Source organism: Clupea harengus, chromosome 5, assembly GCF_900700415.2.
Source record: "Clupea harengus chromosome 5, Ch_v2.0.2, whole genome shotgun sequence".
Lineage (NCBI taxonomy): Eukaryota > Metazoa > Chordata > Actinopteri > Clupeiformes > Clupeidae > Clupea > Clupea harengus.
Genome location: NC_045156.1, coordinates 29,436,392 through 29,461,540, shown reverse-complemented (window position 1 = coordinate 29,461,540; position 25,149 = coordinate 29,436,392). Strand labels below are relative to the sequence as shown.

The 25,149-nt window shown below is 42.3% G+C and overlaps 1 protein-coding gene across 1 annotated transcript in view; it reads left to right on the top strand.

The window, feature by feature from the left end:
* The window catches only part of poc1a (POC1 centriolar protein A), a 61,576-nt gene extending 37,207 nt beyond the window's left edge, over positions 1-24,369 (top strand). The window contains exons 10-11 of the mRNA XM_031568474.2: positions 7,805-8,161; positions 23,396-24,369. Of these exons, the coding sequence (XP_031424334.1) occupies positions 7,805-8,161; positions 23,396-23,509 (471 nt within the window). The 3' untranslated portion in view covers positions 23,510-24,369. The remainder of the gene's footprint in view (positions 1-7,804; positions 8,162-23,395) is intronic.
* The last annotated feature ends 780 nt before the right edge of the window (positions 24,370-25,149 follow it).

The window sequence follows — 25,149 nt, the reverse complement described above, 5'->3', positions numbered from 1 at the left end:
GGTAAAAACAGGAAAGCAGTTCAGCATAGGGGTATCATTGGGCAGGTACAGGGTAGAAGAGCAGGGTTTGGGCTAGGTGATAGTTGGGAAGCATGGGGTAAGGCTACGTTGCTGGAGAAGAGGCAGATGTAACTAGCTTTGTTCTTGAGCAAGATAAGGAAACTAAAGCTTCTAAAACCAGCATGGTGTTCAGGCAAGGAAGATCAGCTGGAGATAACGTTGGCTATGGATGCTAACAGCCATTAAATTAATAGTTGGAGCACTTCGGATGTCCTCCCGAACCCCGCCGAACCTCAGTCAGTGGGTGGGTGAAGGTAGAAGCTTAAAGTCGTGTTTGGGTATTGGCTGCATTAAAACATATTTTGTCTGGATGAAGAACTAGCCTGATCCAGGTTGCTGCACATCAGGTTTTTAATTATTTGCATCTTTCTTTGAGAAGAAGCGTGGGCACCTGGCACGTACAAACAGGACTGGCAAGATTGGAGATTGCTGGCTGATTTCGGTACACAACTTTTAAGTTCCACAGTGTGTTATTGTGACTGATATGAGACCAGACATGGTGTTGTATTCTGAGTGTGAGCGCATTGTTTATGTGGAACTGGTGGTGGAAAACATGGCAAAGAGCCGTGTGTGCTTTTTTGTGTTTGTGTGCATGTATGTGTGTGTTTGTGTGCATGTATGTGTGTGTGTGCATGAGTTTGTGTTTGAATGCATGTATGTGTGTGTGCATGAGTTTGTGTTTGAATGCATGTATGTGTGTGTGTGCATGAGTTTGTGTTTGAATGCATGTATTGTGTGTGCATGAGTTTGTGTTTGTGTGCATGTAATGTGTTGTGTGCATGAGTTTTGTGTTTGATGGGCATGTACTGTGTGTGTGGGCATCGAGTTTGTGTGTGTGGCATCGTATGATGTGTGTGCATCGAGTGTTAGTGTTTCGTCAGTGGCATGTATGCTATGGTGTGTGGTGCGTGGCATGTATGTGTGTGTGCACTGAGTTTGGTGTTTGTGGGCATGTATGTGTTTTGTGTGCATAGTATGATGTATGTGCATGAGTTTGTGTTCTGTGTGCCAGCATGTATGTGTTGTTGTGGCATTATGTGTATGTGGCATGAGTTATGCTGTTTGTGTGCATGTATTTGTGTGTGTCGCATGAGTTTGTGTTTGAATGCATGTATGTGTGTGTAGCTGAGTTTGGTTTGCGTGCATTATGTGGTGTGCCATGTATGTGTGATGTGCATAGTTTGGTTTGTGTGCATGTATGTGTTTGTGTGCATAGTATGTGATGAGTTTGTGTTTGTGTGCATGAGTTTGTGTGTGTGTGCATGTATGTGTGTGTGCATGAGTTTGTGTTTGTGTGCATGTATGTGTGTGTGCATGAGTTTGTGTTTGTGTGCATGTATGTGTGTGTGCATGAGTTTGTGTTTGTGTGCATGTATGTGTATGTGCATGAGTTTGTGTTTGTGTGCATGTAAGTGTGTGTGCATGAGTTTGTGTTTGAATGCATGTATGTGTGTGTGCATGAGTTTGTGTTTTGTGTGCATGTAAGTGTGTATGCATGAGTTTGTGTTTGTGTGCATGTATGTGTGTGTGTGCATGTATGTGTGTGTGCATGAGTTTGTGTTTGTTTGCATGTATGTGTGTGTGTGCATGTATGTATGTGTGTGTGCATGAGTTGTGTCTGTGTCTGCCCTTTAGCAGAGCTATGTGCCCCCTGCCATGTTGCTGGGATCAATCCTGCTGTTTCTCCTCTCAGCTTGGCAGGGACTGTCTGATGCACTGGGTGCTAAGTGCCATTTCCTTAAGGATCAAAGCTAAATATAGGAGACCCCCACACCGCCACCCTGAACAGAGACGGAACCCCAGTTGGAACCAGGAGTGCCGGGTCTAATCTGCAAACATTCTGTGTGGCTGCATGCTTCTGTTACAACTAGGCGGTTGTCCAACTGAGACGACTGAGCTGTCAAGTTAAGACTGAGATGCCGTGGTTAATGCATTGAAAGACTGTAGGTAGGTCCGATGCCCAGTACCAAATCTAATATATTCACAGAAGTTGTTGGTGTGAGTAGGTCTGAAGGGGACGATGTTGAGGATTACATCTTTGCTAGTGTATTTCCTTTGTAACTGACCTGTTTTCTATCACTCCAAGTCAATTGCCTGTGTGTCGCCAGAATAAGATGAAGAAAACAATCTGTTAATCTGATGCTATTCTCATAAAATATAAATATACAAAACTATTTTAAAGTTATTATTACCGTAAAGGAATTAAAATATTTTTGGGGAATATTACATGGCCAGCCCTCCAGCAGAAGTATATAGCTTTAGTATGACGCATGGTGTTCTGTGCTGTAGATGATCTGGAAAGCATGGGATCTCTTATCCTCATTAAAAGGTTCTTGTTAAGTAATAGATAGTTGCTTCCTCAAAGCAGGCAGTGTCATGACATTTCCACATCCCCATTCTTTTATTGTTTATCTGTGAAATCAGGGTTCATTTGACCCATAGCTGGATTGGACTCAGCTGACATGTAAATGTCTGATTGCTCGTCCTGTTTGCTTGTCATTGCTTTGCCAGGTTGGCTGGCAAGTCGATAGAGTTTCATTTGTACCGTAATATTAAATGCAAGGACCTTGAAGTGGTCAGTCTGGGGATTATTTACCTTTTGAAAAGGCATACTACAACATCTGATCTCACAAGATTACATGGCAATTTAATCTGTGTCAGTTCTCCACACAAGCAGCCCCAGTGCTCTGCACACTCACGAGACAAGAACAGGCTCAGGCACTAAGGGTTGCTTCTGCCTTGAACCACGCCTCTCTGAGCTGCCCTCATTGGTGCCCCTGGGAGAGGGGCAGGGTGGCAGAGGGGCAGGGTGGCAGCTCACGCGATGCTGAGAGACTGAATGGAGGTAGTCAGCTGAGGGCAGAGGGAGAGGGAGAGGGAGAGGGAGAGGGAGAGAGAGGGAGAGGGAGAGGGAGAGAGAGGGAGAGAGAGAGGGAGAGAGGGAGGGAGGGAGAGAGAGAGAGTGATGGGTTTGTAGTGATGGTGCAGTGCCAAGAGCTGACAGGCAGATCATCCCCCCCATCCTCTGATCACATCTGCCCCTTAATCTCCCCTGCACCACATCTGTGCTTCTCTCTCTCTCTCTCTCTCTCTCTCTCTCTCTCTCTCTCTCTCTCTCTCTCTTTCTTTCTCTCTCGCTCTCTCTCTCGCTCTCTTCCCACTCACGTGCCCAGGCAGGCGAGTAGCGCAGCAAGCTTCCCAGGCTCGCTGCACCACAGCAGCCGGAGTGGGGGAGGGGGTTTACTCCCAGCAATCGCTATCCGAATCTACCCTCTACTCCCATCCAAACGAGGAAGATTCTCAAACTAACCAGCCAACAAATCTGCTCTTAGAAAAAAGCTGCCGCCTGAAGCTCCTCTGTTGAAATGAACATGCTTTTTTTCTGTGACACGTCTGAGTTGCTTGGGACAAAATGTATTTTCGTTTCCTATGTGGGGTGTTCAGATGGTCGAAATATATAAACAATCTCTGTTTGCTTTTCAAATATACTGGGTCTTACTAACAATGTAAGTAAGAAATTCCCAAACCCCCAAACATGGCATTATATTAGTATGTGTTGTTCTGCTGTTTTGTTGTTTTGGTGAGGTGGTGTGATGGGGAAGGTCATGCGGGGGGAAACTGAGGAGGGAACAAGAGGCATGGAGGGGAGAAACTAATGCATCAGAGGAGCAGAGGGCACAAGAGGATGGGGAGAGGAGGAACAGGAGGGCACAAGAGGGATGGAGGAGGAGGAGGAGCAGGAGGGCAAGGAGGAGGAGTGAGGAGCAGGAGGAGAGGGCAGGAGGAGCAGGAAGGGCACAAGAGGGATGGAGGAGCAGCAGAGCAGGAGGAAGAGGAAGCAGGAAGGGAGCAGGAGGGCACAAGAGGGATGATGATGGAGGAGGGAAGGAGGAGCAGGAGGGCAACAAGAGGGATGGAGGAGCAGGAGGGCACAAGAGGGATGGAGGAGCAGAGGACCAGGAGGAGGAGGAGGAAGCAGGAGGTAGCAGGAGGGCACCAAGAGGCATCCCCTGTGATCCATTAACAGACATCTGTTTGAGCCCTCATCACACCCCTCAACAGATACACACAGAACATGCTGAGAGAGAGGAGAACGACTGCTTGTCTCCACTTCTGTCATTTTCCACCTCAGCAAGAAAATCAACTCCTCTTTCCCTCTTTATATTTCTTCCAGGATATCAAGCAAGACATAAGAGGATATCTTAGCAGTGAACCTTTTTTTTTTTACCGGGGGCAATGTTTTGAGTGGCCTCTCTCACCTCAGTTATGCCAAACTGACAACTGAAGATTCAAACATTGTCATCAAATATATGATGTGTTTGTTCAGTTCCTGCCATAGGTTGATAAAACACACTAAAGAGCAGTATGTATAGGCGGTCAATGATTTTTTTTTTATTAAAAACATGGCTGAACTCAAAACTAAAAGCAAAAAATGCTTTAATTCTATAATTTCCAATTGTGTCTCAGAATGTTCATATATTCATATGATATGTTGTGTTAGAAGAGTCATTTTATGGTATACATTGTGCAAAACAAAGGTATTTGAAACCCTGTACGGGTGAAATTCTAAGAACAAGTTTACCTGACATAAATGCCGTGGGTGATGGAATAGCAACAGTGTCGTTTATTTAATCTCTAACAGCGCTTCAGAGTATATTTGGCTCTTCAGCACTGTAAACATAGTTGTTGAGGGCTGCGCTTCAAAGTCAAAGTGTGGTTTCTATCATTTCACATTTGAGAGGTGGTTGATACTCCATTGCAGTAATGTGACACAGGAATAGAGAGGTGTAATATTTTGCATTGGAATCCATCGCTCTGTCTGTCCAGGGTCCAGGGTCCTCATGACAGCAACGCTATAGAGAACATTAAGGTCTTAGAGAGCACCATACTTCAAAGGCGTGCATTCAGAGATACTGCACCGCTGGGCCGAGAGATGTTCTTTAATCCTTCAGTCCACTCCTCAGCTCAGACTAAAGGCAGCTCAAACACACCCATAAACACACGGAAGGTTGCTCTGGACTGAGGGCTCCTCAGCAGGTCCACTTTGATCTGTTCTGGAGAGCAGAGATCAAACGTCCCAGCACACCAGCACCCAGCCAGGCCCTGTATGTCCCTGCACTCTGCTTCCCATCCCCAGGCTGAATAGGAGCTTTGTAGAGTGGGCCTTGATTCCCTCTGTCTGATGTCAGGAGTATGGAGATGAGATTTCCCTGCCTTTGAGGTCTTGAAGGTCAGTAACAGATCCCTACCACAAGGCATGTGGTCAAGTTCATTGAAATGACATTTGCTCACTATGCGATCACGTGGGGCAATCCGATTAGGTATGCGGATAGCGTGCAGACGAACACCAACAGCAATCGGTTTTCGAGGTTACTCACTTTGGACCCCCGATTCGAGGGAGTGCGGATACAGTGTGCGGATACAGTGCGTTCGTCTGCACGATAGGGCTATCCGGAGACGGGGTTCACCGGGTTCAGACAAACTAGAGTCCGTCTGCATGGGGTGAAAGATCATCCAGCTTGTGAAGAAGATAGCTTGATCTGTTGGGTAATAGCATGAGCAAACAATGCTATTAGTTTTCCTACATTTAGTGCCACAGCGTCTGCCTGCCTTTTGTAAAGGAGGTTTCTTTTCTACTCCTATGGTGCTGGAGACCACAGGGAACATGCTGGCAACATGTACACTAAAATGATCTGATTACCTCTGCGTCATACCACAGTAATGTAGGACTCTGGATGGAGCACTGACTTTTTTCTTCTTTTTTTTTTTGCAAATCCCTTTGCAGCAGTGTTCTGTGTTCTGTGTTCTGTGTTCTCTGTCTGTGAATGATTGCTCATGTGCACAGCCTTTGGTTTTTGGAACCGCGATCTCATTGGGCCATCCACTCCCGCTCCTCCACTGCCCATCCCTACCTCACCAACCTGCCCTATGTGTGTCATCCCACTTCCTGTGGTGCCTCAGTGTGTGTGCAACTCAGCTTGATGAATTGGTGTGTATGTGGGAAGGGGCTATTGATGTCTCTGTCAGAGCAGTGCAATTCTGTGTTTCACTGGGGCCCCAGGAAATTTTCCACTGTTGGTTTTTCCAGTCCAGGTGATTCATCAGGAGGGTGTTAAAAGTGTGTGTGTGTGTGTGTGTGTGTGTCAGAGAGAGGGAGCCTGGTGTGCACGACTATGTATGTGTGTGTGTGTGTGTGTATGTGAGTGAATGTTTGAGCAGCTGTTTTACTGCTGCGCTGCAAATAAGTCCTCCACTCAACAAGAGTTAATCCAGCCTTGTTGAAGCGTGTTGGCTCAGCACAAGCCTCCCCAGACTCGCACGGTTTTCTATTCTATTCTACTCGAGTCGCCCCCTTCTATTGCGCTCACACCAGTTCTGCCACCCATCTGCACAACTCAATCCAACAGCAGCAACCAGATGGAGATCCGCTGAAGAATTTTTGCATTTTTTTTTTTTTTTGTATTTTATTTTTTCCTTATCAGATTGATTTTACACACACAGAGTACAGGATTTGGATGGATGATTTAGGTCATACATTGGGTACATTTCTTTTTAAGTCTCAGCTTTTAAGTGACGATCAAAAAATGAAAAAGTTGTAACTGTATGCTCTTCAGGAGCGTTTTCAAGGCTGCTCTGCTTGGTTAAATATAGACCTACAGTGTGCTGTGTGGGCTGAGGTTGGTTTATGGAAGGGTATACCTTACAGAAAGTAAATATTTGAACTGGCAGGCCTAAGCCATTTCCCAGGCAGTGTAAAAATGCACCTTGTAGCACTCTTACCTGGCACCATTGGTATTGGACCAATACATGCTCAACCCAGTGTTTGTTCAACACTAATAAACATCTTGCACCTTTCCAGTGATTTGTGAGGTAATGGTTAGGATGATTGTGAATAAGTGAACTCATACTTTTAGGTCAGCTGAATGCATGTGTGGTAACACTGTTAGCCATTAGAGTTAAGCAAATTGTATGTGTTATTGAAGATTTCCACGTTAATGATTCAAAGGGGTTTCTTGGTTTAAGTCTGTTTTTCTTTCTGTCATATTTAGTTTTTAGTCTGTGTTTATATCAGATGGAACATGTTCTGAACTCTGTTAAAGATTCAGTTTGCTGATCTGTTTCAGTGGACATCTATAGTCACATTTGACTGGTTCTCTCCTGCGATATTGCATCATTTTGGTATGATCTCATGGATGCTGTGAAAGTGACATTAAGATACAATTCTTTATTTGTTTTCCTTGATGGAGGAAACTCCACTCCGCTTCACGTCATGGTTCTTTGCCCACACCTCGTCCAGTATTTCCGTAATAACGGAACACGGTACTATTTATTGCAATATCATATTGAAGAATATTTTAAAAGTTCTGATGAATCTATGTTAAATGAATCAAATCATGATGAAATATGAAATTTCATAATTCCATTGTGTGATTTCCCGCAGAATCCTGAATTTTGTGAGCTATCAGCCACCTTGTAGGCTTACAACAAGTGGCGAGGCCTTCTAAGGAAAGGCCCACATTTGGCTTAAAATGTGGCTTAAAAGCACCTATATTGATACTTCAAAAATACAAACATTATGACCTAACTATGACCCATACTGAAGGAATTAAAGGGGTTTCTTCTAATGTGTGTGAACTGTGTATGAAACTTTCAGTCATGCTTCCAAAATGGCGCCATTGCATTGAGTGTATTGAGTGTGTTGTCCTTGCTCATAATCTGGAACATCTCTCATTCTCTCTCGTAGTCGAGTGACGCCTCCAAGCCGTCCAATGGAAGGGGCTCTTCCTGTGAATGGAGTTGTGGCAAAAACCCAAGTGGACACACCAGAACCTCTGGAGATCCATATAGCCAGTCCTCCTCCATGGACCAGCAGCATCCATATACCCAGTCCTCCTCCATGGACCAGCAGCATCCATATACCCAGTCCCTCTCCGTGGAGCAGCAGCAGCAGCAGCAGCAGCAGCAGCAGCAGCATCAGCAGCAGCAGCAGCAGCAGCAGGAGCAGGACCAACACCCTTTAGCTGCACAGGAAGAAGGGATACCTGCTGCTCTGGCTAACACTCTGGAGCACATAGTGGCTCAGCTTGATGTTCTTACACAGGTAAAAAACGCAGTACTAACATTACAATATCACTAAATAAGATGTTCTTACACAGGTAAAAACGCAGTAATAACATTACAATATCACTAAATGAGATGTATATAAACAGGTAAAAAACGCAGTACTAACATTACAATATCACTAAATAAGATGTTCTTACACAGGTAAAAACGCAGTAATAACATTACAATATCACTAAATGAGATGTATATAAACAGGTAAAAACGCAGTAATAACATTACAATATCACTAAATAAGATGTTCTTACACAGGTAAAAACGCAGTAATAACATTACAATATCACTAAATAAGATGTTCTTACACAGGTAAAAACGCAGTAATAACATTACAATATCACTAAATAAGATGTTCTTACACAGGTAAAAACGCAGTAATAACATTACAATATCACTAAATAAGAGAGAATATCGTTGTATTGCTTATTATTTAATTCCAGATTGTGACACATTCTTTAGAAAGAAATGTTGATATTTGTACAGCCATGAAATAGTTTTATTTTTTTCACCATAGCACAATTCCGCTTCGCATTGTGGCCGTATTCCTACCCATGCACCCCTTTTTTCCTTTTCTGCTGGCCAAGTGCTGTGTGTCCTGTTATCCCGTATATTACCTTCTCCTGTTTTTGGCTCTGACACTAAACCAAGGCTTCCTCTCACTCTAACCTCACTTTTTAAGCGCTAACACGTACTGTGCGTAGAGGTCCGATCCCCTTAAACGGTTGTCCCAATCACATCACTGACTCCTTTTGTAGTACTAGTGCTCGTGTGACTTCACTCTGCCAGCTGATGAGATTTAAATATAAAGAAGAGTTTTCTGACTTGCAAACACAGTTTAACGGGTGTACATAACTGTTTAAGCCCAAGCCCTGAGCTGATCTTTTGCCCAATGACCTGTTTCCGCCCTGTGCACCAGATCTGTTTCCAGCATGTCTGTTGATCAGCCCTCCCCCAAGCTGTTGCACAACCACAATTGAAGCACGTTTACAGCCATTTGCCATTAAGACATATTTTAAGACATTTGTTTTTAAAAAAATGACTCAAAGAAGTATAATGTACTGTTACACATAACAGTTCGTAAAACTCTCCCCGTAACATCCTAGTGAGAGAATCTAAATGAGCACGCCAAACTTGAAGAACCGACCGGAAGACGCAGTCAGGAGTTTATTTCAGCATGGAGGCCCCTCGAAGCGTGTGCTCAGAGAATGGCCTACCTGATTGTATAAGGTGTTGGCACTTATACCATTCAGTCAGGTAGACTACGGGGGGGGGGGGGGTGTGAGACCACACCCTATAGGTAGTGGCAGGAAGGGGAGACATTGGGGTGAGGCGGTTCACCTGTGGGGGGATGGGGTGATAACAGAGGACAAAGAGTGATAGCAGGAAGGAGGCTATCTGGGGGGAAGGGGTTCAGATGCTAATCGTTCAGATCTCAGTGAGACAGACAAAGTACACATCCAGGGGTAAATAACGGACTCAGATGAACAGATAACAGTAAAATAGTTATATGCGGTTCTATTACTAGTATATAAGCTCATCTCCACAGTTTTGCACAAACTCATATTGACTGCCAACAAGGGTCTTGCAATGGTGGGAGGAAATGACCCAAACCAAGAAAGTCAGACCTGTTTAACTTGAGCCATTTGGTGAAACTGTGTCAAATAACATTGAGTTTTACAGCCTAATGTTGACAACTTTTTCAAACAAGCATGTCAGTGGTTTACAGTACCAACTCATGAAGCATTAACTACTTTGATCACATCACTGATTTGAGATTGTAATGTTTGCTAATGTTAGCTTTTGCAGACAGTGTCATGAAGTTTTCTTGTCAATGTCAGGTAACTAGTCACTAAAACCACCAAGTGATGGCAGAAAAACAAAGAACTCTACCCAGCTAAATTACATTCACCATTTACTGCAAAGAGAACGCCGTTTCCCTGGGAGTTTGTGTCTGGCCGATGATCTGTTATGATAACTGAGTACACACCAAGCTGAATCTGGCAAAGCCTAGTTATGTGTCTGCACAGGTTAATACGTATGAGTGTCATGGTTTTGAATGACCTTGAAGAGAAAAATGCTATTAGAGTCATGCTTGAGTGGAGCAGGACAGTGGCGACAGTGGTACAGGAGGTAGAGAAGTCGTTTAGTAATCAGAAGGTTGCTAGTTCGATTCCCTGTCGAAGCGTCGTTGAGCAAGGCACTGAACCCCTAATTGCTCCTGATGTGCAGTGTGCCATCAGTATAAATGTAAAATGTGTATACATTGTAAGTCACACATATGTAAGTCGCTTTGGATGAAAGCGTCTGCTAAATGACTAAATGTAAATGTAATGTAAATGACTTGGCTGGAGGTGGAGGTCATAATTAGAGAAAGGGCGTGCTTCACACTTTTATGGTCCCCGCTCTTGCAATATACCATGGAATATGTGTCATTTTGGTATTAGCACTGGAACCATTTTCCGAGCACTTAATGAACTTTTCTTTGGAGAGTGTGTAGACATACACATCTCCCCTTCTCTGCCACCCCCCCCCAGATATCTCCTTCATGCAGGCTTGTAGTAACATACGTTTAAACGAGAACGGCTCTTGGAGAGTGCAGAACAATGGGTGGATCTGTCCTGTGATTTGGGTTCTTCCTTGGCCCATGCTTCACCCCTCCACCAAGTTTCATGAAAATGAAACAAGTAGTTTTTGCATAATCCTGCTGACAAACAAACGGTACCAAAAACATAACCTCCTTGGCGGAGGTAAAAAATACATAATAAAGATACTGTCAATATTGTACGTTTTTTTGCTGAGACACTAAATCAACAAATGTATTATTCAGTTAGGGACTCTTTCTATCTGCAAACGAGAGAGAACTGTCCAAAGTGGTGATCCTTTGGACTCCTTTTTTTTGTTGCTCAAATGCTAAAGCCTTCAAATTCATTATACTAGTGTTCCCCTAAGTATAGGACCTTCTAGCTTTTTCATCCGGTGGGCCTTCCTGGCTTAAATGCCAGTGTATTTCCCCCCTGAGAGCAGTGTCATGTTCAGGAGGCTCCTGTGTCTCTGATAGAGGGGAGGTAATGCTTTGGATCCTGCTGCAGAGGGCAATGCATCTCTGCACAGGCTCACTCACTCACTGTGGATACCGACAGCTTCTGGTCTATTTGCTTGGTAAGCCAGGCTTTAGCTCATTTTGGACTGATCTAATCCACTTTTAAGAGAAAACAGAAAGAACATGTAATTGACACATCAGCATTGAACTGGAGCACTGATGAAAGGGAATAGAGAGCCCTTTCCAGATGAACACCAGTTAGGCTTGACGTGATGTGGAACACATCCCAAACTTAACATTTAAGATGCTGTTGGAAAGATCTCTCCATCTTACTAAACTGATGGGTGATATTCCAATTCAATTCAGTTGAGTTCATAAAAGCACCAAGAAGCATTGAACTAGTCTCTAGGCGCTTTACAGGGCTAAGAGCCTGAACCCCTAGAGCAAGCAGGGGTTGAAGAGAGAACCAGGAACAAGTAGATGGATTCATACACATATCAGTGGATAGACGGTATTGGCACACATGAAGTATATCTACCGTAAATCCTCAAATAAAGACCGGGATTCAATTAGAGGCCGGGCTTCAGATAGTAGGCGGGGGCGTGGTCGATACAGACAAATAAAGGCTGGGCCCCGAATACAAGCCGGGGGTAAAAAAAGGTACCGGTAGCCTATTTTACTGTAGCCTACCAGCATCAGTCCATCAGCACAAAGCAGACATTACAATTTAATTTAATGCATTTCATAAATACATGTTCTCCTCATGTTTAATGTTGTTGGCTAATTTCATGGCTGTTTGCAATAAAAAAAAAAAAATGTTTCAGCCTACAAGGCGAATTTGTTATTATACAGCTACTTGCCTAAACGATAGAAGACGTTCCTCCAAAATACAGTACCTCTTTTTAATGATTTTGTTGCCGTTTCGTGATTTCCGCTAAGAAAAACTTTTTCTTCAGGTTAATAGAACTTTAACGTTCCAGGTGTTGCGTAGCAACCCATTACTTGCTGACTTCAAGTTACAATGACTTTCCGCTACGGTAAATGACCCGACTTCTTGCGGAATGATATGAAAGATGTGAATTAGAAGCACAAAACCCATTGCCAATGACAGCGGTCATTAACTTTTCGCAGTGGTGAATATCAAGAAATTACAGACCTGCTAACGTTGGGGTGCCCCATTCAAATCAACGGAACTTTTTGGAACATTCTGAAGAGCCGTATAATAAGTAAGAAATAAAGACCTGCCCATGTTATTGCCCCTAATACAAGCCTGCCCCAAATACAGGCCGGTGCGCTGTGCAGCCTAAGTAAATAAAAGCCCCGGACACAATTTGAGGATTTACGGTACATGTTACATACATGATTGTAGAATTTGTGCATAATAGTTTTGGTGGGAATGGGCAGCTATACACCAAGGGTTTCTGCGGGTAGATGGGGAAGATAGTGGAGATTGTCTCTTTTCTTCCCCTCCTACTCCACACTAAGTTAGTGGACAGAGCGAGCGACGTTGCCTTACATGTGTAATTATAGATTATGGTGATGAACACATGAATCACAGTACACCTTCACCTGCAAATAGTACGGACAGGTTAGAAAAAATATCAGGTAATCAGGTAATATATCATCTTTTTATATACCACATGTATATACCACATTTTTGAGTAGGGGTGCTAAGAAACCCAGATATTACCCCTTTTCCACCAAAGCCGGGCCGGTGCTGGTTCCGGGCTGGTTCCAACTCTGGAACCAGTTCTTCCGTTTTCCACACAAAAAAAGCTGGCTCCGGTTCCAAAAAACAGGTTCGAAGTCAGCACCAGCTTTTAGGTGGGCCAGAAACAAGAACCGGTGACGTCGGGTTCGTCCCGAGGTTATGGGCGGAGCTACCACACCAGAAACAGAAATTTTCGCCGCCATTTTTTTCCACCGTCAACCAAGAGGATGAGTGAAAACGGTGAAAACATAAATGAAAAATCCATCCAGCAGTGGATCACCGATGAAATAAAAACATTGATAGCGATTTTGTCATCAACAGAAATGCAAGACAAACTTGGGGAGGCAGTAAGGAAAGCTAAAATATATGAGGAAATAGGGGGAGAGTTGGAGATGGCGGGGTTCAAAAGGACAACAGACCAAGTAACAAACTAATTTAAAAAAATAAAGAAAGCTTTCATCCATCAAAATGTGTTGTCTGCATCGTATACAGTAACTCTTTCAATCTATCTTGTTTTGGTTGTGTGATGTCACACCTAAGATTAGCTGTTGACTAAGCAAATTCGTGTAGCAGCTAGCTAACTAGCATTAGCTGCTAGCTGTCGTGAGGTACTGTTACAGCTGTTGTGGCAACTGGTAAGTAGGTAGTAGCTAGTCTACTTGTGTAAAGATATATGTATTGTTTATGTAATCACTTATATATGTATTGTTTATGTAATCACTTTTATATATTCAACCCAAATGCGTTGGCAATACTAGTCTACAACGTTATGGTCATGCCAATAAAGCTTATTTTGAATTGAATTGAATTGAATTGAATTGAATTGAATTGAATTGAATAGTCAACTCCCGTCATGAACTGCATTGTCACTCGTTTGATCTACGTGGAGAAATATAGAAAACCCGTTGCCAAGTAAACAGAACATTAACTTAAGCTTGTTTGGTACTACATGGTTTAAAATGAAACATAATAGAAGTTTTATCGAAATTTGTTTGCCTTCTCCCAGGAATAAAACCACTCGTGAATAACTAGTAACCTGTCACAACATTCCAAAATGTTCAGCTAGGACAACGGAGGCGTATGACGTGATTTAAAGACGTAGCTAGCCCTACTCTGGCTCTCGGTCGGTGGAAAATCGAGCTGGTTCTTAGATAAGAACCAGCACCGAACCGCTTAAGCACCAGCCCGGAACCAGCCCGGAACCAGCACCGGCCCGGCTTTGGTGGAAAAGGGGTATATGAGTACTTAGCTCTAGCGTTTTACATTAAGAGCTAGGGGCTAAAGCCAAGGTGAATTCATATGGTCATATGGTCACTGACACACTGCAACTCTGGAGCTTTGCTTCTTCTTGTAGCTGTTTAATTGTTTTGGAAAAGATGAAGATAATTTTGTTCTAATTTTGCTTGAAAAGACAAACTAACTGTGAAAGGAGGTAACATGCTTTCTCGTGAACATAGAATTACTTTTTCCAAAGAAAAAAACAAATTGTCCTAGAATCTAGAGTTGAAAGTAAAACAAAGCCAGAAAAAAACCCCAAAAAAACACTTTTATTGTTTTCTCTCCGATCACTGTTTTGACCCTGGCTGTTTCCGTGTCTAGCCTTCCCACATGTCATGGTGTTTCCGCTCTCTGGGACAGGGGACCTCCGTGTGTTTTCAGTGGTTAGAAGAAGATGGTGGGGTTGGTGCTTGTGCAGCAGATGGTTCTCATTGGAATGGAAGGTCCTTGGGTCCTTGGGTCCTTGGGCTGCTTCTTTGGCATGTGCTAAACAGCTCTGGCTTGGACCTGTCATGGTTTCTTTCTGACCATGCTGTTTATTGACATTCCAGGTCGACTGTCTTCCATGGAGACTTTTACCCTAGCAACATTAGCATATTCCTCCAGAAGATCTGAAAAATGACTCTGTTCCTCTCTTCCCATCTCCCCTACCACTACTCTTCCCCTCCCCTGTCTGGATCTTGTAGCACACTTTGAAAAGGGGTTTTCTTCTTGGTATAAACCAGCTAGTCAATTTAAGCAGATGAAGCAATGCTTAATAAAAAAATTCACAAATGCGGAAAAATTATACACGTGGCTTCAAACGGCGTGTGTGTGTGTGTGTATAATGTAGCAATTGATTGCTTGCCTGTGTTGCTTTGATTTCCATAGACAAACTGACAAAGTAAGCTGTAGAAAGAGTGGCCTCCACTGACCAAATTATAAATGACACGAAGCGCATGTTATTGGCAGGAATGGATTTCAGTAGGTGTGTTTAGGGGTCCAAACAGAAAAAGACAGTGAAACACGATGGGCAGCAAAAACCATAAATCGCAGAAGCACCAAATCTTGACCATAGATTCTAAATTGGTGAAATGATTCCTCTGAGTGAAATTGTCAAGCGAAATTTTTGCCTGTAGGGGGCACTATAATAACAAAATCAATTCAATCAATCCCGCCAATTTCTGCCAGGAAAGTAAAACACTCTTGTTAGGTCGTACATCCGATTCTCGTGAAATTTGCATTGTCTGCAGACCATGCTGACACAAACTTATTTTCCGATTTTTTTTATCAGTCAAACTGTTTCAAAGATTACAAAGAGAAACGATAAAGATGTCCTTGCTGTCAGCGAACATTAATGTGGTTGACAGGATCGCTGTCTGTGAGCTATGAAGAAAAAGTGCGGTTTAAGCGTGAAGGTAGACCAACGTTCCGTACCAGTCTTGAACACAACTTTTTTGGGACTGATGCGACAGCCATCCTCTCGCAAAACTGCTGATGTGCTGCTAAGCCTAAAGTGTCCAAAGCCCTATTTGCTAGGGGTGTTATGACAAATAGCAGTATGCCACTTATATTCATAAACCTTGCGTTTCAATAAGTACTGTAGTGTTACATGGCCAGTCATGAGTAGTGAACAGACTATTTGCGAAATTATATGAAATATGTGAATCTGAAGCATACAACCCTTTGCCAATTGCAGCAGTCATTATTTTTTTGCTCTGAACATTAGGGTGGCCCATTCAAATCAATGGACAATTCTGCAGCATCCTGAGGAGCTGTATAATAAGAATGTTTTAAATACCTCTATGTAGGTAACACTTATATCTACAATGTTCAGAGCTCAAAAGTCTTTGCCACAAACACTGTCCACCTCTAACAATAGGATTCTGAAAACCGTGTACTTACAGCTGATTTAACCAAAAATAATGATAATGACGCTCTCAGATTATTGTTGCTGATTGTGCTAAATAATAGCAATAATAAATAATAGCAATAATAGCATATATAGTACTTTGGGATCAATGTTTTTAGATGGGGGGGCAAAAGATAGAAATGTCAAGACATGTCAAACTACTTCAAAGGTGCCTGACAGGCCTCAAACCTCAGAGGCTTGAAGCAGTGGCTTGTGAATGAGTTAGCAAGCTAATGTCAGCTAACAAGGTAAGAGAATAGGCTTGCATCCAGACCCCTCTACCTTTCTTGGGTTCACAATTTTATGCTTCATACTGTGTTTTAACCACTAGCCGTCACTGGTATAAGCCTAGGGCAGCAGTACGATGAGATGGGAAATTACTGTTAGTCACTTTCGCGAAAGGTACAATTAGCTTTTAAATGCAAGGATTTTGCAAAGAAGCTTTTTTTGTTTTGTTCATTGGCTGTATGAAGGTAAATTAGCAATCAAAATGGGTGTCCTGGCCTGTGCTACTTTATTTATTTATTTATTTATTTATTTAGATACATTTGACCTTGTACACATGCTTGACATAAGTAGTGAAATGCTATAAAAAGCATGTGAGAGAAAAAAAGGCTTTGATGGCTGTCATCTCGCATGTGGTTGCCATGTGACCGCTTCGTGCTTAGGCCTTTGTGGAAACCACATCCAAAGAGTACTGCCTTCACCCAATGCCAGGTTTGAGTTAAGCACATTTATAGAGTATTCTGTACAGCTGTCCTAGACAGTGAGCCTAGTGAGCCTAGCTCCAGCATTTCCACTGGCGGACAGTAGTGGAAATATAAAGGATTCTGTAGTAAACTGCTCCAACAAATATACTGTGTTGTACCGTTTTCAGCCAGTAGGTTCAGACTGTTTTCCACTGTTATGCAAGTCAGTGTTCACAGTGTTCTAGGAGTCAAGTGATTTTGTTTTTTTGAACTGTTAATGGGTGGTTTACACTGTAGCACTCAAGTACAACATTGGCCCTCCTGCTGTTTTGCATTTTCCAGACTATTAACTGCACCTTATATAAGCCGCATTACAGTATTTATGTAATTGTATAAAAAAGAAACTGTGTATTGACCGCTTCCGTGTGTTAACTGCAATGTATTCAACGTTACATCATGCCATGGAGTTAGAGTGCAAGCCTACTAGACGTTTAAAAGTCGAGTTCGTCACACGCTAGCAGCTGCCAATTGGTAACATGGTTCCCTAAGCTAGACATAGCTAGGAAAGGTAAACAGCTACAATAGGTAGAAACCCTCTGAGTGTCTGTGCAGCTTAATATTAACACGAGTTCATATTAACTTCATATTAAAATGAGTTCATAGTTCACACGCTAGCAACTACCAACTGTTAACATGGTTGCTTATAGCCAGATTAAGTGGCATGAGACCTCCCATGTTTTACACCTCTCACGGAGATTTGCGCTCCATTGCATCCCGTTAAAGTTGCGCTTCCCGTCTTATACATATGCATAAATGGGAGGCTATAAGGGAGGGTGGGTGTTCGCCGCAAAAAGATGGGAGGAGATGTGTAAAGTGCGCCTAATTATATATTCTGTGGTATTTACTAAGACTGCCTGACGAGAGCGCGTATCTAATTTGCGTGAGAATTCTCCACCTCATAAAAGCAGGTCTAAACCAGGCCTGTTCCATTTGTAACGAAACAAGAGGTGTTTTAGCATGACATATCAGCTGCTAAATGAAAACCATGTGCGTGCAAGAAATGTGACGCAATTCATTTGAAAAATAAATAATACAATACTGGTCGATACAGAAATACAGGTGAAAATATAACAGAAATGTTATTTGTTTAAATGTTTATATTTGATATATCATTGAATATAGGCATATAAAAAAATGGTCCCACCAGCTAGCTGGTCTTACCCTGAATCGCCACTCCATGTAGGGTTTAAACCGTTGTCTTTGCCTTTTCCCCCCATCGTTCAAGCACAACGAGTACAGCGCTCGCCTTCTGCGTAGGAGTAACGCGTATCTATTCAGGAAAAGTACTTACATTTAGTCATTTAGCAGACGCTTTTGTCCAAAGCGACTTTGTACTTGTACCTGAAGTACATTAACTAAACTAAGTAAATTGTAGAGACAGAGCAGCATATTTATTTCACCTTCCATGTTTATTTTGACGTTATAACCTCTCGAGCGCAAGCTACCCACAGTGCCATGGCAACCGAATGTCATTGTGTCTGAAAACCCCTGTCCCCTGTCCACACTACAACGCGAACCCAGAGTTTTCAAATGTATTACAATCTAGGGCAGCGTTTTTGAAAAGCATCGTTTTCAGGGTCGGAATACGCCGTTTTAGTGTGGACGGAAGGGCTAAGCGGAGAAATATTTATGCGTTTTTTTATATTTACCCGGGATAGTGTGGACAGGGTCTAAGTTTTCTGCAACCTCGTGAACCAAAAGCTCTAATTCTAATTCTCCATGGTGGCAGGAACACACTGACCCATTCTCCCCTATTTTAGCGGGGCGCTAATAACATTAGAGGGCGGAGTAAGGCTCTGATTACGCGACGAGGTTCTTGTTTGATAAATACTACGCAAAATGCGGAAACACATTGTGTCCGCTGTATGCGGTTTGGCAAACATACGTAAATGAGGCCCTAAATGTGAAATGATAATGTGTTACCTCTCCAATGTTGTTTTTACGTGATACGTTAATGGGATTTGTGAAAGAGAGAGAGAGACCCATTCATGCTTTACCTGGCAGAGTTACTGTGCGCATTACTAAGTACCAGGTTAAAGAAAAAATGCACTCAAGTGTATTGGACACACTCAAGTATTAACCGCAGGGCTGCAGACATTTTGCAAAATCAATGTATTTATAAACCACGGTTAATAGTGGGGAAATTCCGGTATGTTTCTTTCTCATTAGGCAATGTTTTTTTATTGCCTATGTTCGTTGTAGTTTGTCATTTCTCTCAGTGCAACTGAGGTTTTCTCTGGAGTAATCTTGAAGTGGTATTGTTAGAGGATCCCAAACTGTTCTTTAATGCTCTTCTCTACCATGGTGACAGACTGCTACTTGTCCTTTTCTGCAGAAGCACATTTAATCCTACAGCAATGCATCTGATGTAATGAATATTCCAAATCCCAGGACTTCAGTTCTCCCTTCCTCCTTTTTTTTTTCTGCCTCTTTTGGTTGAAGGAGTGTACGAAGTTGCTTGGAGGCAGTGATGAATAATTCCCATTTGAACCTGAAACACAGGAATCTGCTGTGTTAGCTAGTCTTCATCTCTTTCCTCTTCTGCACAACTCCAAGAGAGGTCCTCTCCTCCCACTCCTTGCCTAGATAATCACCATATTGGAAGTAAGGCTCCCCTGCAGACATGGTATGTAGTGAAAACTTTAAGAATATAATGTATGAAAGATCAGATATTGTACCTAGTGCTGAATAGGCATGAGGTTGGCTAATCAGCCTTCACATCTGGAAACTAGAAACACCCACACCCACACCCCAGCCACTGCAGCCACTGGAGCATCTAGTTGGGTTCATCGCGAGACTCTAAATATGAAATCTCTCATTTTGCCTCTGCACTGTATCTCATACACGGCACACACGTTAGCTCTTCATTTTATGTTTGCTTTGTTCCCAGTTGTGTGGACAACTATGACAAGTCTTTGCTATCAGTTTTTGGGTGAACCTTCACTACTAAAACCCAAATAGATTTAAAATAAAAATAGGAAAATAGAAATAGAAAAAAGAATGGAATGATGGTGTGGATCTAAGCAATAACTGGAAGGGTTTGTTAAGGTACCTGAAATACCTGGGCATGTGGAGTCATTTTAAAACATTGGAAAGTTGTAGTTTCTTAATCAAGTCAGAATCTTGTTGATTGACCAGACTGGATTGAGATTTGTTTTTGTCATTCCAAACAAGGCTATTTCCAAATGGCTTGTATATTTAAATATGTAACCCTCCATACAAACCGTGATAAAAGAGTGTTGCAGTTTAGTAAGTGAATAAAGAGCGGGGATGTTTTCAGCTCTCAGAGATGAGCGTGACAGGCACAGCGTATTGATTGGAAAAGCACACTCACAGAGGAAGGAAATGCAAAACCCTTTTCCCTGCAGCGTGAAATACCAGCAGATGTTATCGAGTCCAGGCCCGGGCCCCTGTGGGGAGGGGGAGGGGGAGGGGGGACTCCGGAAGCCTGTTTACGGCGTGCTGGCCTTGCCATGTCTCCGTCTCGCCTACACACTGGATCCGCATGTCCACATGCATGCAAGGGTCAGCTCAGGGTCGAGGTATCCCAGAGCCACAGTGTGGGGATCATCCAGGCACTCTTCACATAGTTGTTTCTCTGTCTCCCTCCCTCCCTCCCTCCCTCCCTCCCTCCCTCTCGCCTTCGGTCTCACTGCTTCCCTCCCTCTCTCTCTCTGTTTCCCTCCTTCTCTCTCTTGCTCTCCATTTCCCTTTCTCTCCCTCCCCCTATCTCAACTCAGTAAGATGAGTAGGAATTGGTCTGTTGTGGAAAAACACTGGTGTCCTGTGAGACAAGATATTACAGCAAGGTCAGACGCTGTTTTGCTATAAATAGAATTCAAATGATTTCTTGTTGCTGTAAATTGATTTTACGCCGCTCTTCCTAAAAGTTTGTAAGGGGCTCAGTATATTTGCTACAGTATTTGTGTGTGAACATAAAGGACCCGTATGAATCCACTTTTTGATCCGGTCAACTTTAATTTGAACATATTCTGTCTTTCAAGATATTCTCAGTCAGTCTGGCTTTTCATCCGTAAAGGACAGAAAAGTTACAATGCCAGGCCAACACATCGTGAAGAAAACATTGAGCTCAATTTGACTCCTAACACATGAAAACAAATGTGCTTATGTAGAAGGTTTGTTTCACTCAATGAGTTGGCCAGAGCACAATACACTCCCTCTTTGGGGCACAAAGACAAAAAATGCAAACTCAAAGAGCACTACACTGCATTATTAGTTTGGATTAGCATGGAGTTATCTCTTAATAACTACACCTTCCATCCATTTCCATTAGTGGAAGTTTAAAGCTGTTAAAAAAAACTACACGTAGTGTTGATTGGGCATTATAAGTACCACAAAAGGGCTGAGTCACAGTCCTACACTGGACTTGAACTAGAAACCTCGCATATGGGAGCTGGGCATGCTAGCAAGGAGGCTGAAACCCATGGATGCTAGCGTCTGTCGCTAGCATTTCTCTTCATATGTCAGTGAGTGAGGTGTACTCACTCTGCCTGCCCAGCTACGTTGTTTGTTTCCCATTTACAGTGCCAGGACTGTGTGTAGACATTTCTTACTTTTTCTTAGGAAAATAGTCCTAGTCAATAATGTTTCTACTAGTGCTGTCAAACGATTAAACTATTTAATCGCGATTAATCGCATTTATGTCATAGTTAACTCAAAATTAATCGCGATTAATCGCAAATTTTTATCTATTCTAAATGTCCCTTCATTTATTTATTTTTTCCATCATTTTATTTTTATTTTAATGCCCTTATCAACATGGAAAAGTGGATTGGCTTGCTTTATGCAAATGTTTTATTTTATTGAAAACTAACATTGCCAAACAGGGCAGTACAAAATAAAATTATAAAGTGCACATTTCAGGTAAACAAGGACTCAGCCTATAGTGCAGTTAAACCATGGCTTAATATTGTATCTTTTTTTTCAAGTTTGTTGGGAACATAGCAGTCAGGCCTCTTATTTCAGAAACAATGAACTGTAACAGTTAGGTTACCAATAAAAGGTAAGCCTACTACTTCTTTGCTTTCAGCCAGCTGCCTGTTGACATTTTCAGACAACAGTGAAGCTCGCTTCTTTTGCACAACACAACTTTTAAAAGTAAACTTTCCATTCAGAAGCTTTTTATCATCCATTTCGCCGTATGGCGCTCACCATTCACTCAAACCGTAACGTTAGCCTACTACACAGTTTGCGAGGCCAAAAAGAACGTTAATCTAAAAAAAAAAAAAAATTTAAAAAAAATTTGCGTTAATCTCGCGATATAAAAATTAACGGCGTTAAAATGGGTTTGCGTTAACGCCGTTAATAACGCGTTAAACTGACAGCACTAGTTTCTACAGTTGTAGTTTTGGTAACGAACAGTAAAGATTAGCCTGTCGTGTGATGCTGGAATGGGCACTCAAAGGAGAGCGCCCCTCTTTCACAATCGATTACAGGCCCTGAACGGGGGCTATTTCAGAGACTCGGGAGAGGAGAAAGGTAGAACACTGACTGTACGAACAGTCATTTCCTACAGTTTCTTTACAGTTATTGAGGCAAAAAGATGCAGGTGTATCTCTGTCATCCCCATGTTGTCAGACAATAACATTAACAAGTCTGTCAGTGACTAAAACAAGCGGTTTACTTAGATGGGCATGCTTGCATAGCCATTTTGCAGTTGCTGGTTTTAGCATTGAAACTCAATACTGGACTTATTTCAATTGCCACTTGTTCCTAGTAAAAATGTGGACCCAAAAAAAAATCTAAAAATCTAAAAAATCACAAAGTTTTCTTTTATGTTGTGCTAATCCTAAATTATTATCTTAAAAGGCGATTTCGTCATTAGAAAAACCCTTTTACAATGATGTATGCACAGCTGAAAAATGTGCTGTTTAAATAAGCAGTAGAGTAGGCTACTTGAGAATCTAAAGTGTGAGCATTTGTGATGGATTGGCCAACCCATTCACAGGATCACAGACCTGTAGTACGAAAAAACTGCTATCAGGTCAGTCCAAGTTGTGGGAACTGCTTCAGGAAGCATGGGATGAAGTTTCTGCAGATGTCCTTTTAAAAAAATTGACAACTTGAATGCCAAAGGGTCTGCAAGGCTGTAATTGCTGTGAAATGATAGATTTCTGATCATTTAGAATCAAATATTTTCTATTCACTTTCAACATATTTCCTGGCTAAACATTTGTTATTAAGGAAATCATTTTACTGAGCGATTCTAAACTTTTGAATGGTAGTTTATGTGACATGTGTCTAGCCTCAGTAGACCACAAGAAGCCAGCGACTTTCTCAAGTCTTTTCCATGGCAAAGAGAAGACGCTGTGTTCACTCACTCCTTCCTGACGCGCGCCAGCGTGAGCAAAGTGCATTCCACCCTTCATAATCGCTGGGATTGTCCCCAGTCTGGAATAACACCACATCTGTTGGCGGCTGAAATGGGTGCATTCATGCATTTTTGTGACGCTGTATTATTACCAACCCCTTCTCTTCTCCTCTCCTTCCTCTGCTCCTCTTGTCCTTCCCCTTTTTCTCCCTGGCAGACGGTGGCAATCTTGGAACAGAGGCTCACTCTGACAGAGGACAAGCTGAAGGAGTGTATTGACAACCAGCAGAAGATCGCACTGCAACAACAACAGCAGCAGCCTGGGGTGTGAATACTGCATCCTTCCTTAAAGGAAGAGAGGGCACCTGGTCTATCCCAACCCAAATCTGTTTCCCTTGTTTCTCTTTTTCCCCCCTGTCCCTCTCACCTCCTCCTGTGTCTCCCTGTGAGCCACTGTCCTGCCCCTTTGCTCGGTCGGGAGCACAGAAGGGGGCTGTTCAGAGTTCGCCCACACCTTGTGGGCGTGAAGGATATTCATTTGGAAAGCCAGTCCACCAGGGAAGGCAAACTGCTACTAGGTTTTAGGTGTGCTGTTGTCTTTGGGTAGGTTCAAGTGTCGTTGTTTTTCACTTGAAGTATGTCAGTAGGTAAGTGAGCTGGAGGTGTACATAATATTACATGGGAAAGAAAGACAAATATCCACAACATTTGGCGTTGAGAATTTCACTGAGAAGTTGTTTTCTGCTAAGCAAGATGTGTCATTAGTCCCATTGAGGACTTGGCTTACAATGATGCCTGGCCAGGGACATTTAAATAAATGTGAACATTGTCAACGCCCCTATGCAATATCATACACAATGAAAACACACATTACACAAATTCAATGAATTGAATAAAAGTGAATATCTTTTTTTTTTAAGTTATTTAAAGATGACCATGAAGCAAATCTATTTGGGTGCCTTAACATCGATCTCTTAGAGGTGTAATGTGCTGTGCTGTTTTGTGTTTTTGAGGTGTGTGATATGCCTGAACGTGTTCCTTTCTGAACTTGATTGTGTCATTGAACAGGAAATTACCTAAGGCTTTAAGTCTGTAAGTATTAAAGTTAAATGTGTTCTGCTATTACAAGTTGTCAGACAAAAGATTGTTTTAGTATGTTTAATGATTAATAAACATTGACATGACATTCCATTCTTTGTACCCTTTACCCTGTGAGTTCTTTCAGTAACAGCTTTCAAGGCCAGACACAACCTCATCCATTTAGGATGAGAGTGCATATCTGGAGAAAACTTATTAAGGGTTTAGTTGTGGTGTGGAAATCTACATCTGATAAGGCTACGACAACAGGCGTTCCATCTTAAAAACCTGCTCTTAAGTTGACCAGAGCAGCACTTTTCTCTTTTACTTACTACGCCCAATTTTGAGCTCCTTGTGAACAAGAAATTGGACTGGTTGGATTCCGCTAACTTTACAATAGTCATCACACGCATCTTTCCTCCTATAGTTTTATCCAGACTTATCATACACATTTTGCCCTATTTTGGGACACATGCAAAGGTATAGGTAGTGCACTGATAATATGTAGCTTTTTTTCTCATAAAAGACAACATTACAATCTTTACCATCAATAGACCCAAAAAACAAAACCTAAAACATGCCAACAGTAGACTTGAAAAATGTATTTGTTATTTGAGCTCAGTACTTTTGTTCACCAATTCTAGATGAAATACAAATATAATCTTTAAAAAAACGATTTTTACAGTGTAATTTGAGTCAAGAATAGAGAAAAGTTTTTAAAAGTTTGTTGTCATCTGACTTGCCAGACGGATGACTTTACTGCCATCACAGCAAGAGTGTCTTCTGTGTTGTGACTGATCCCTTGGGATCTGGGAGGGTCTGAAGAGGAAAGTAGGGAGGCTAGTTGGGGCTCTGTCTATGAGCGAGTGAGGCCACATCCGGCCTCTTCAGTGT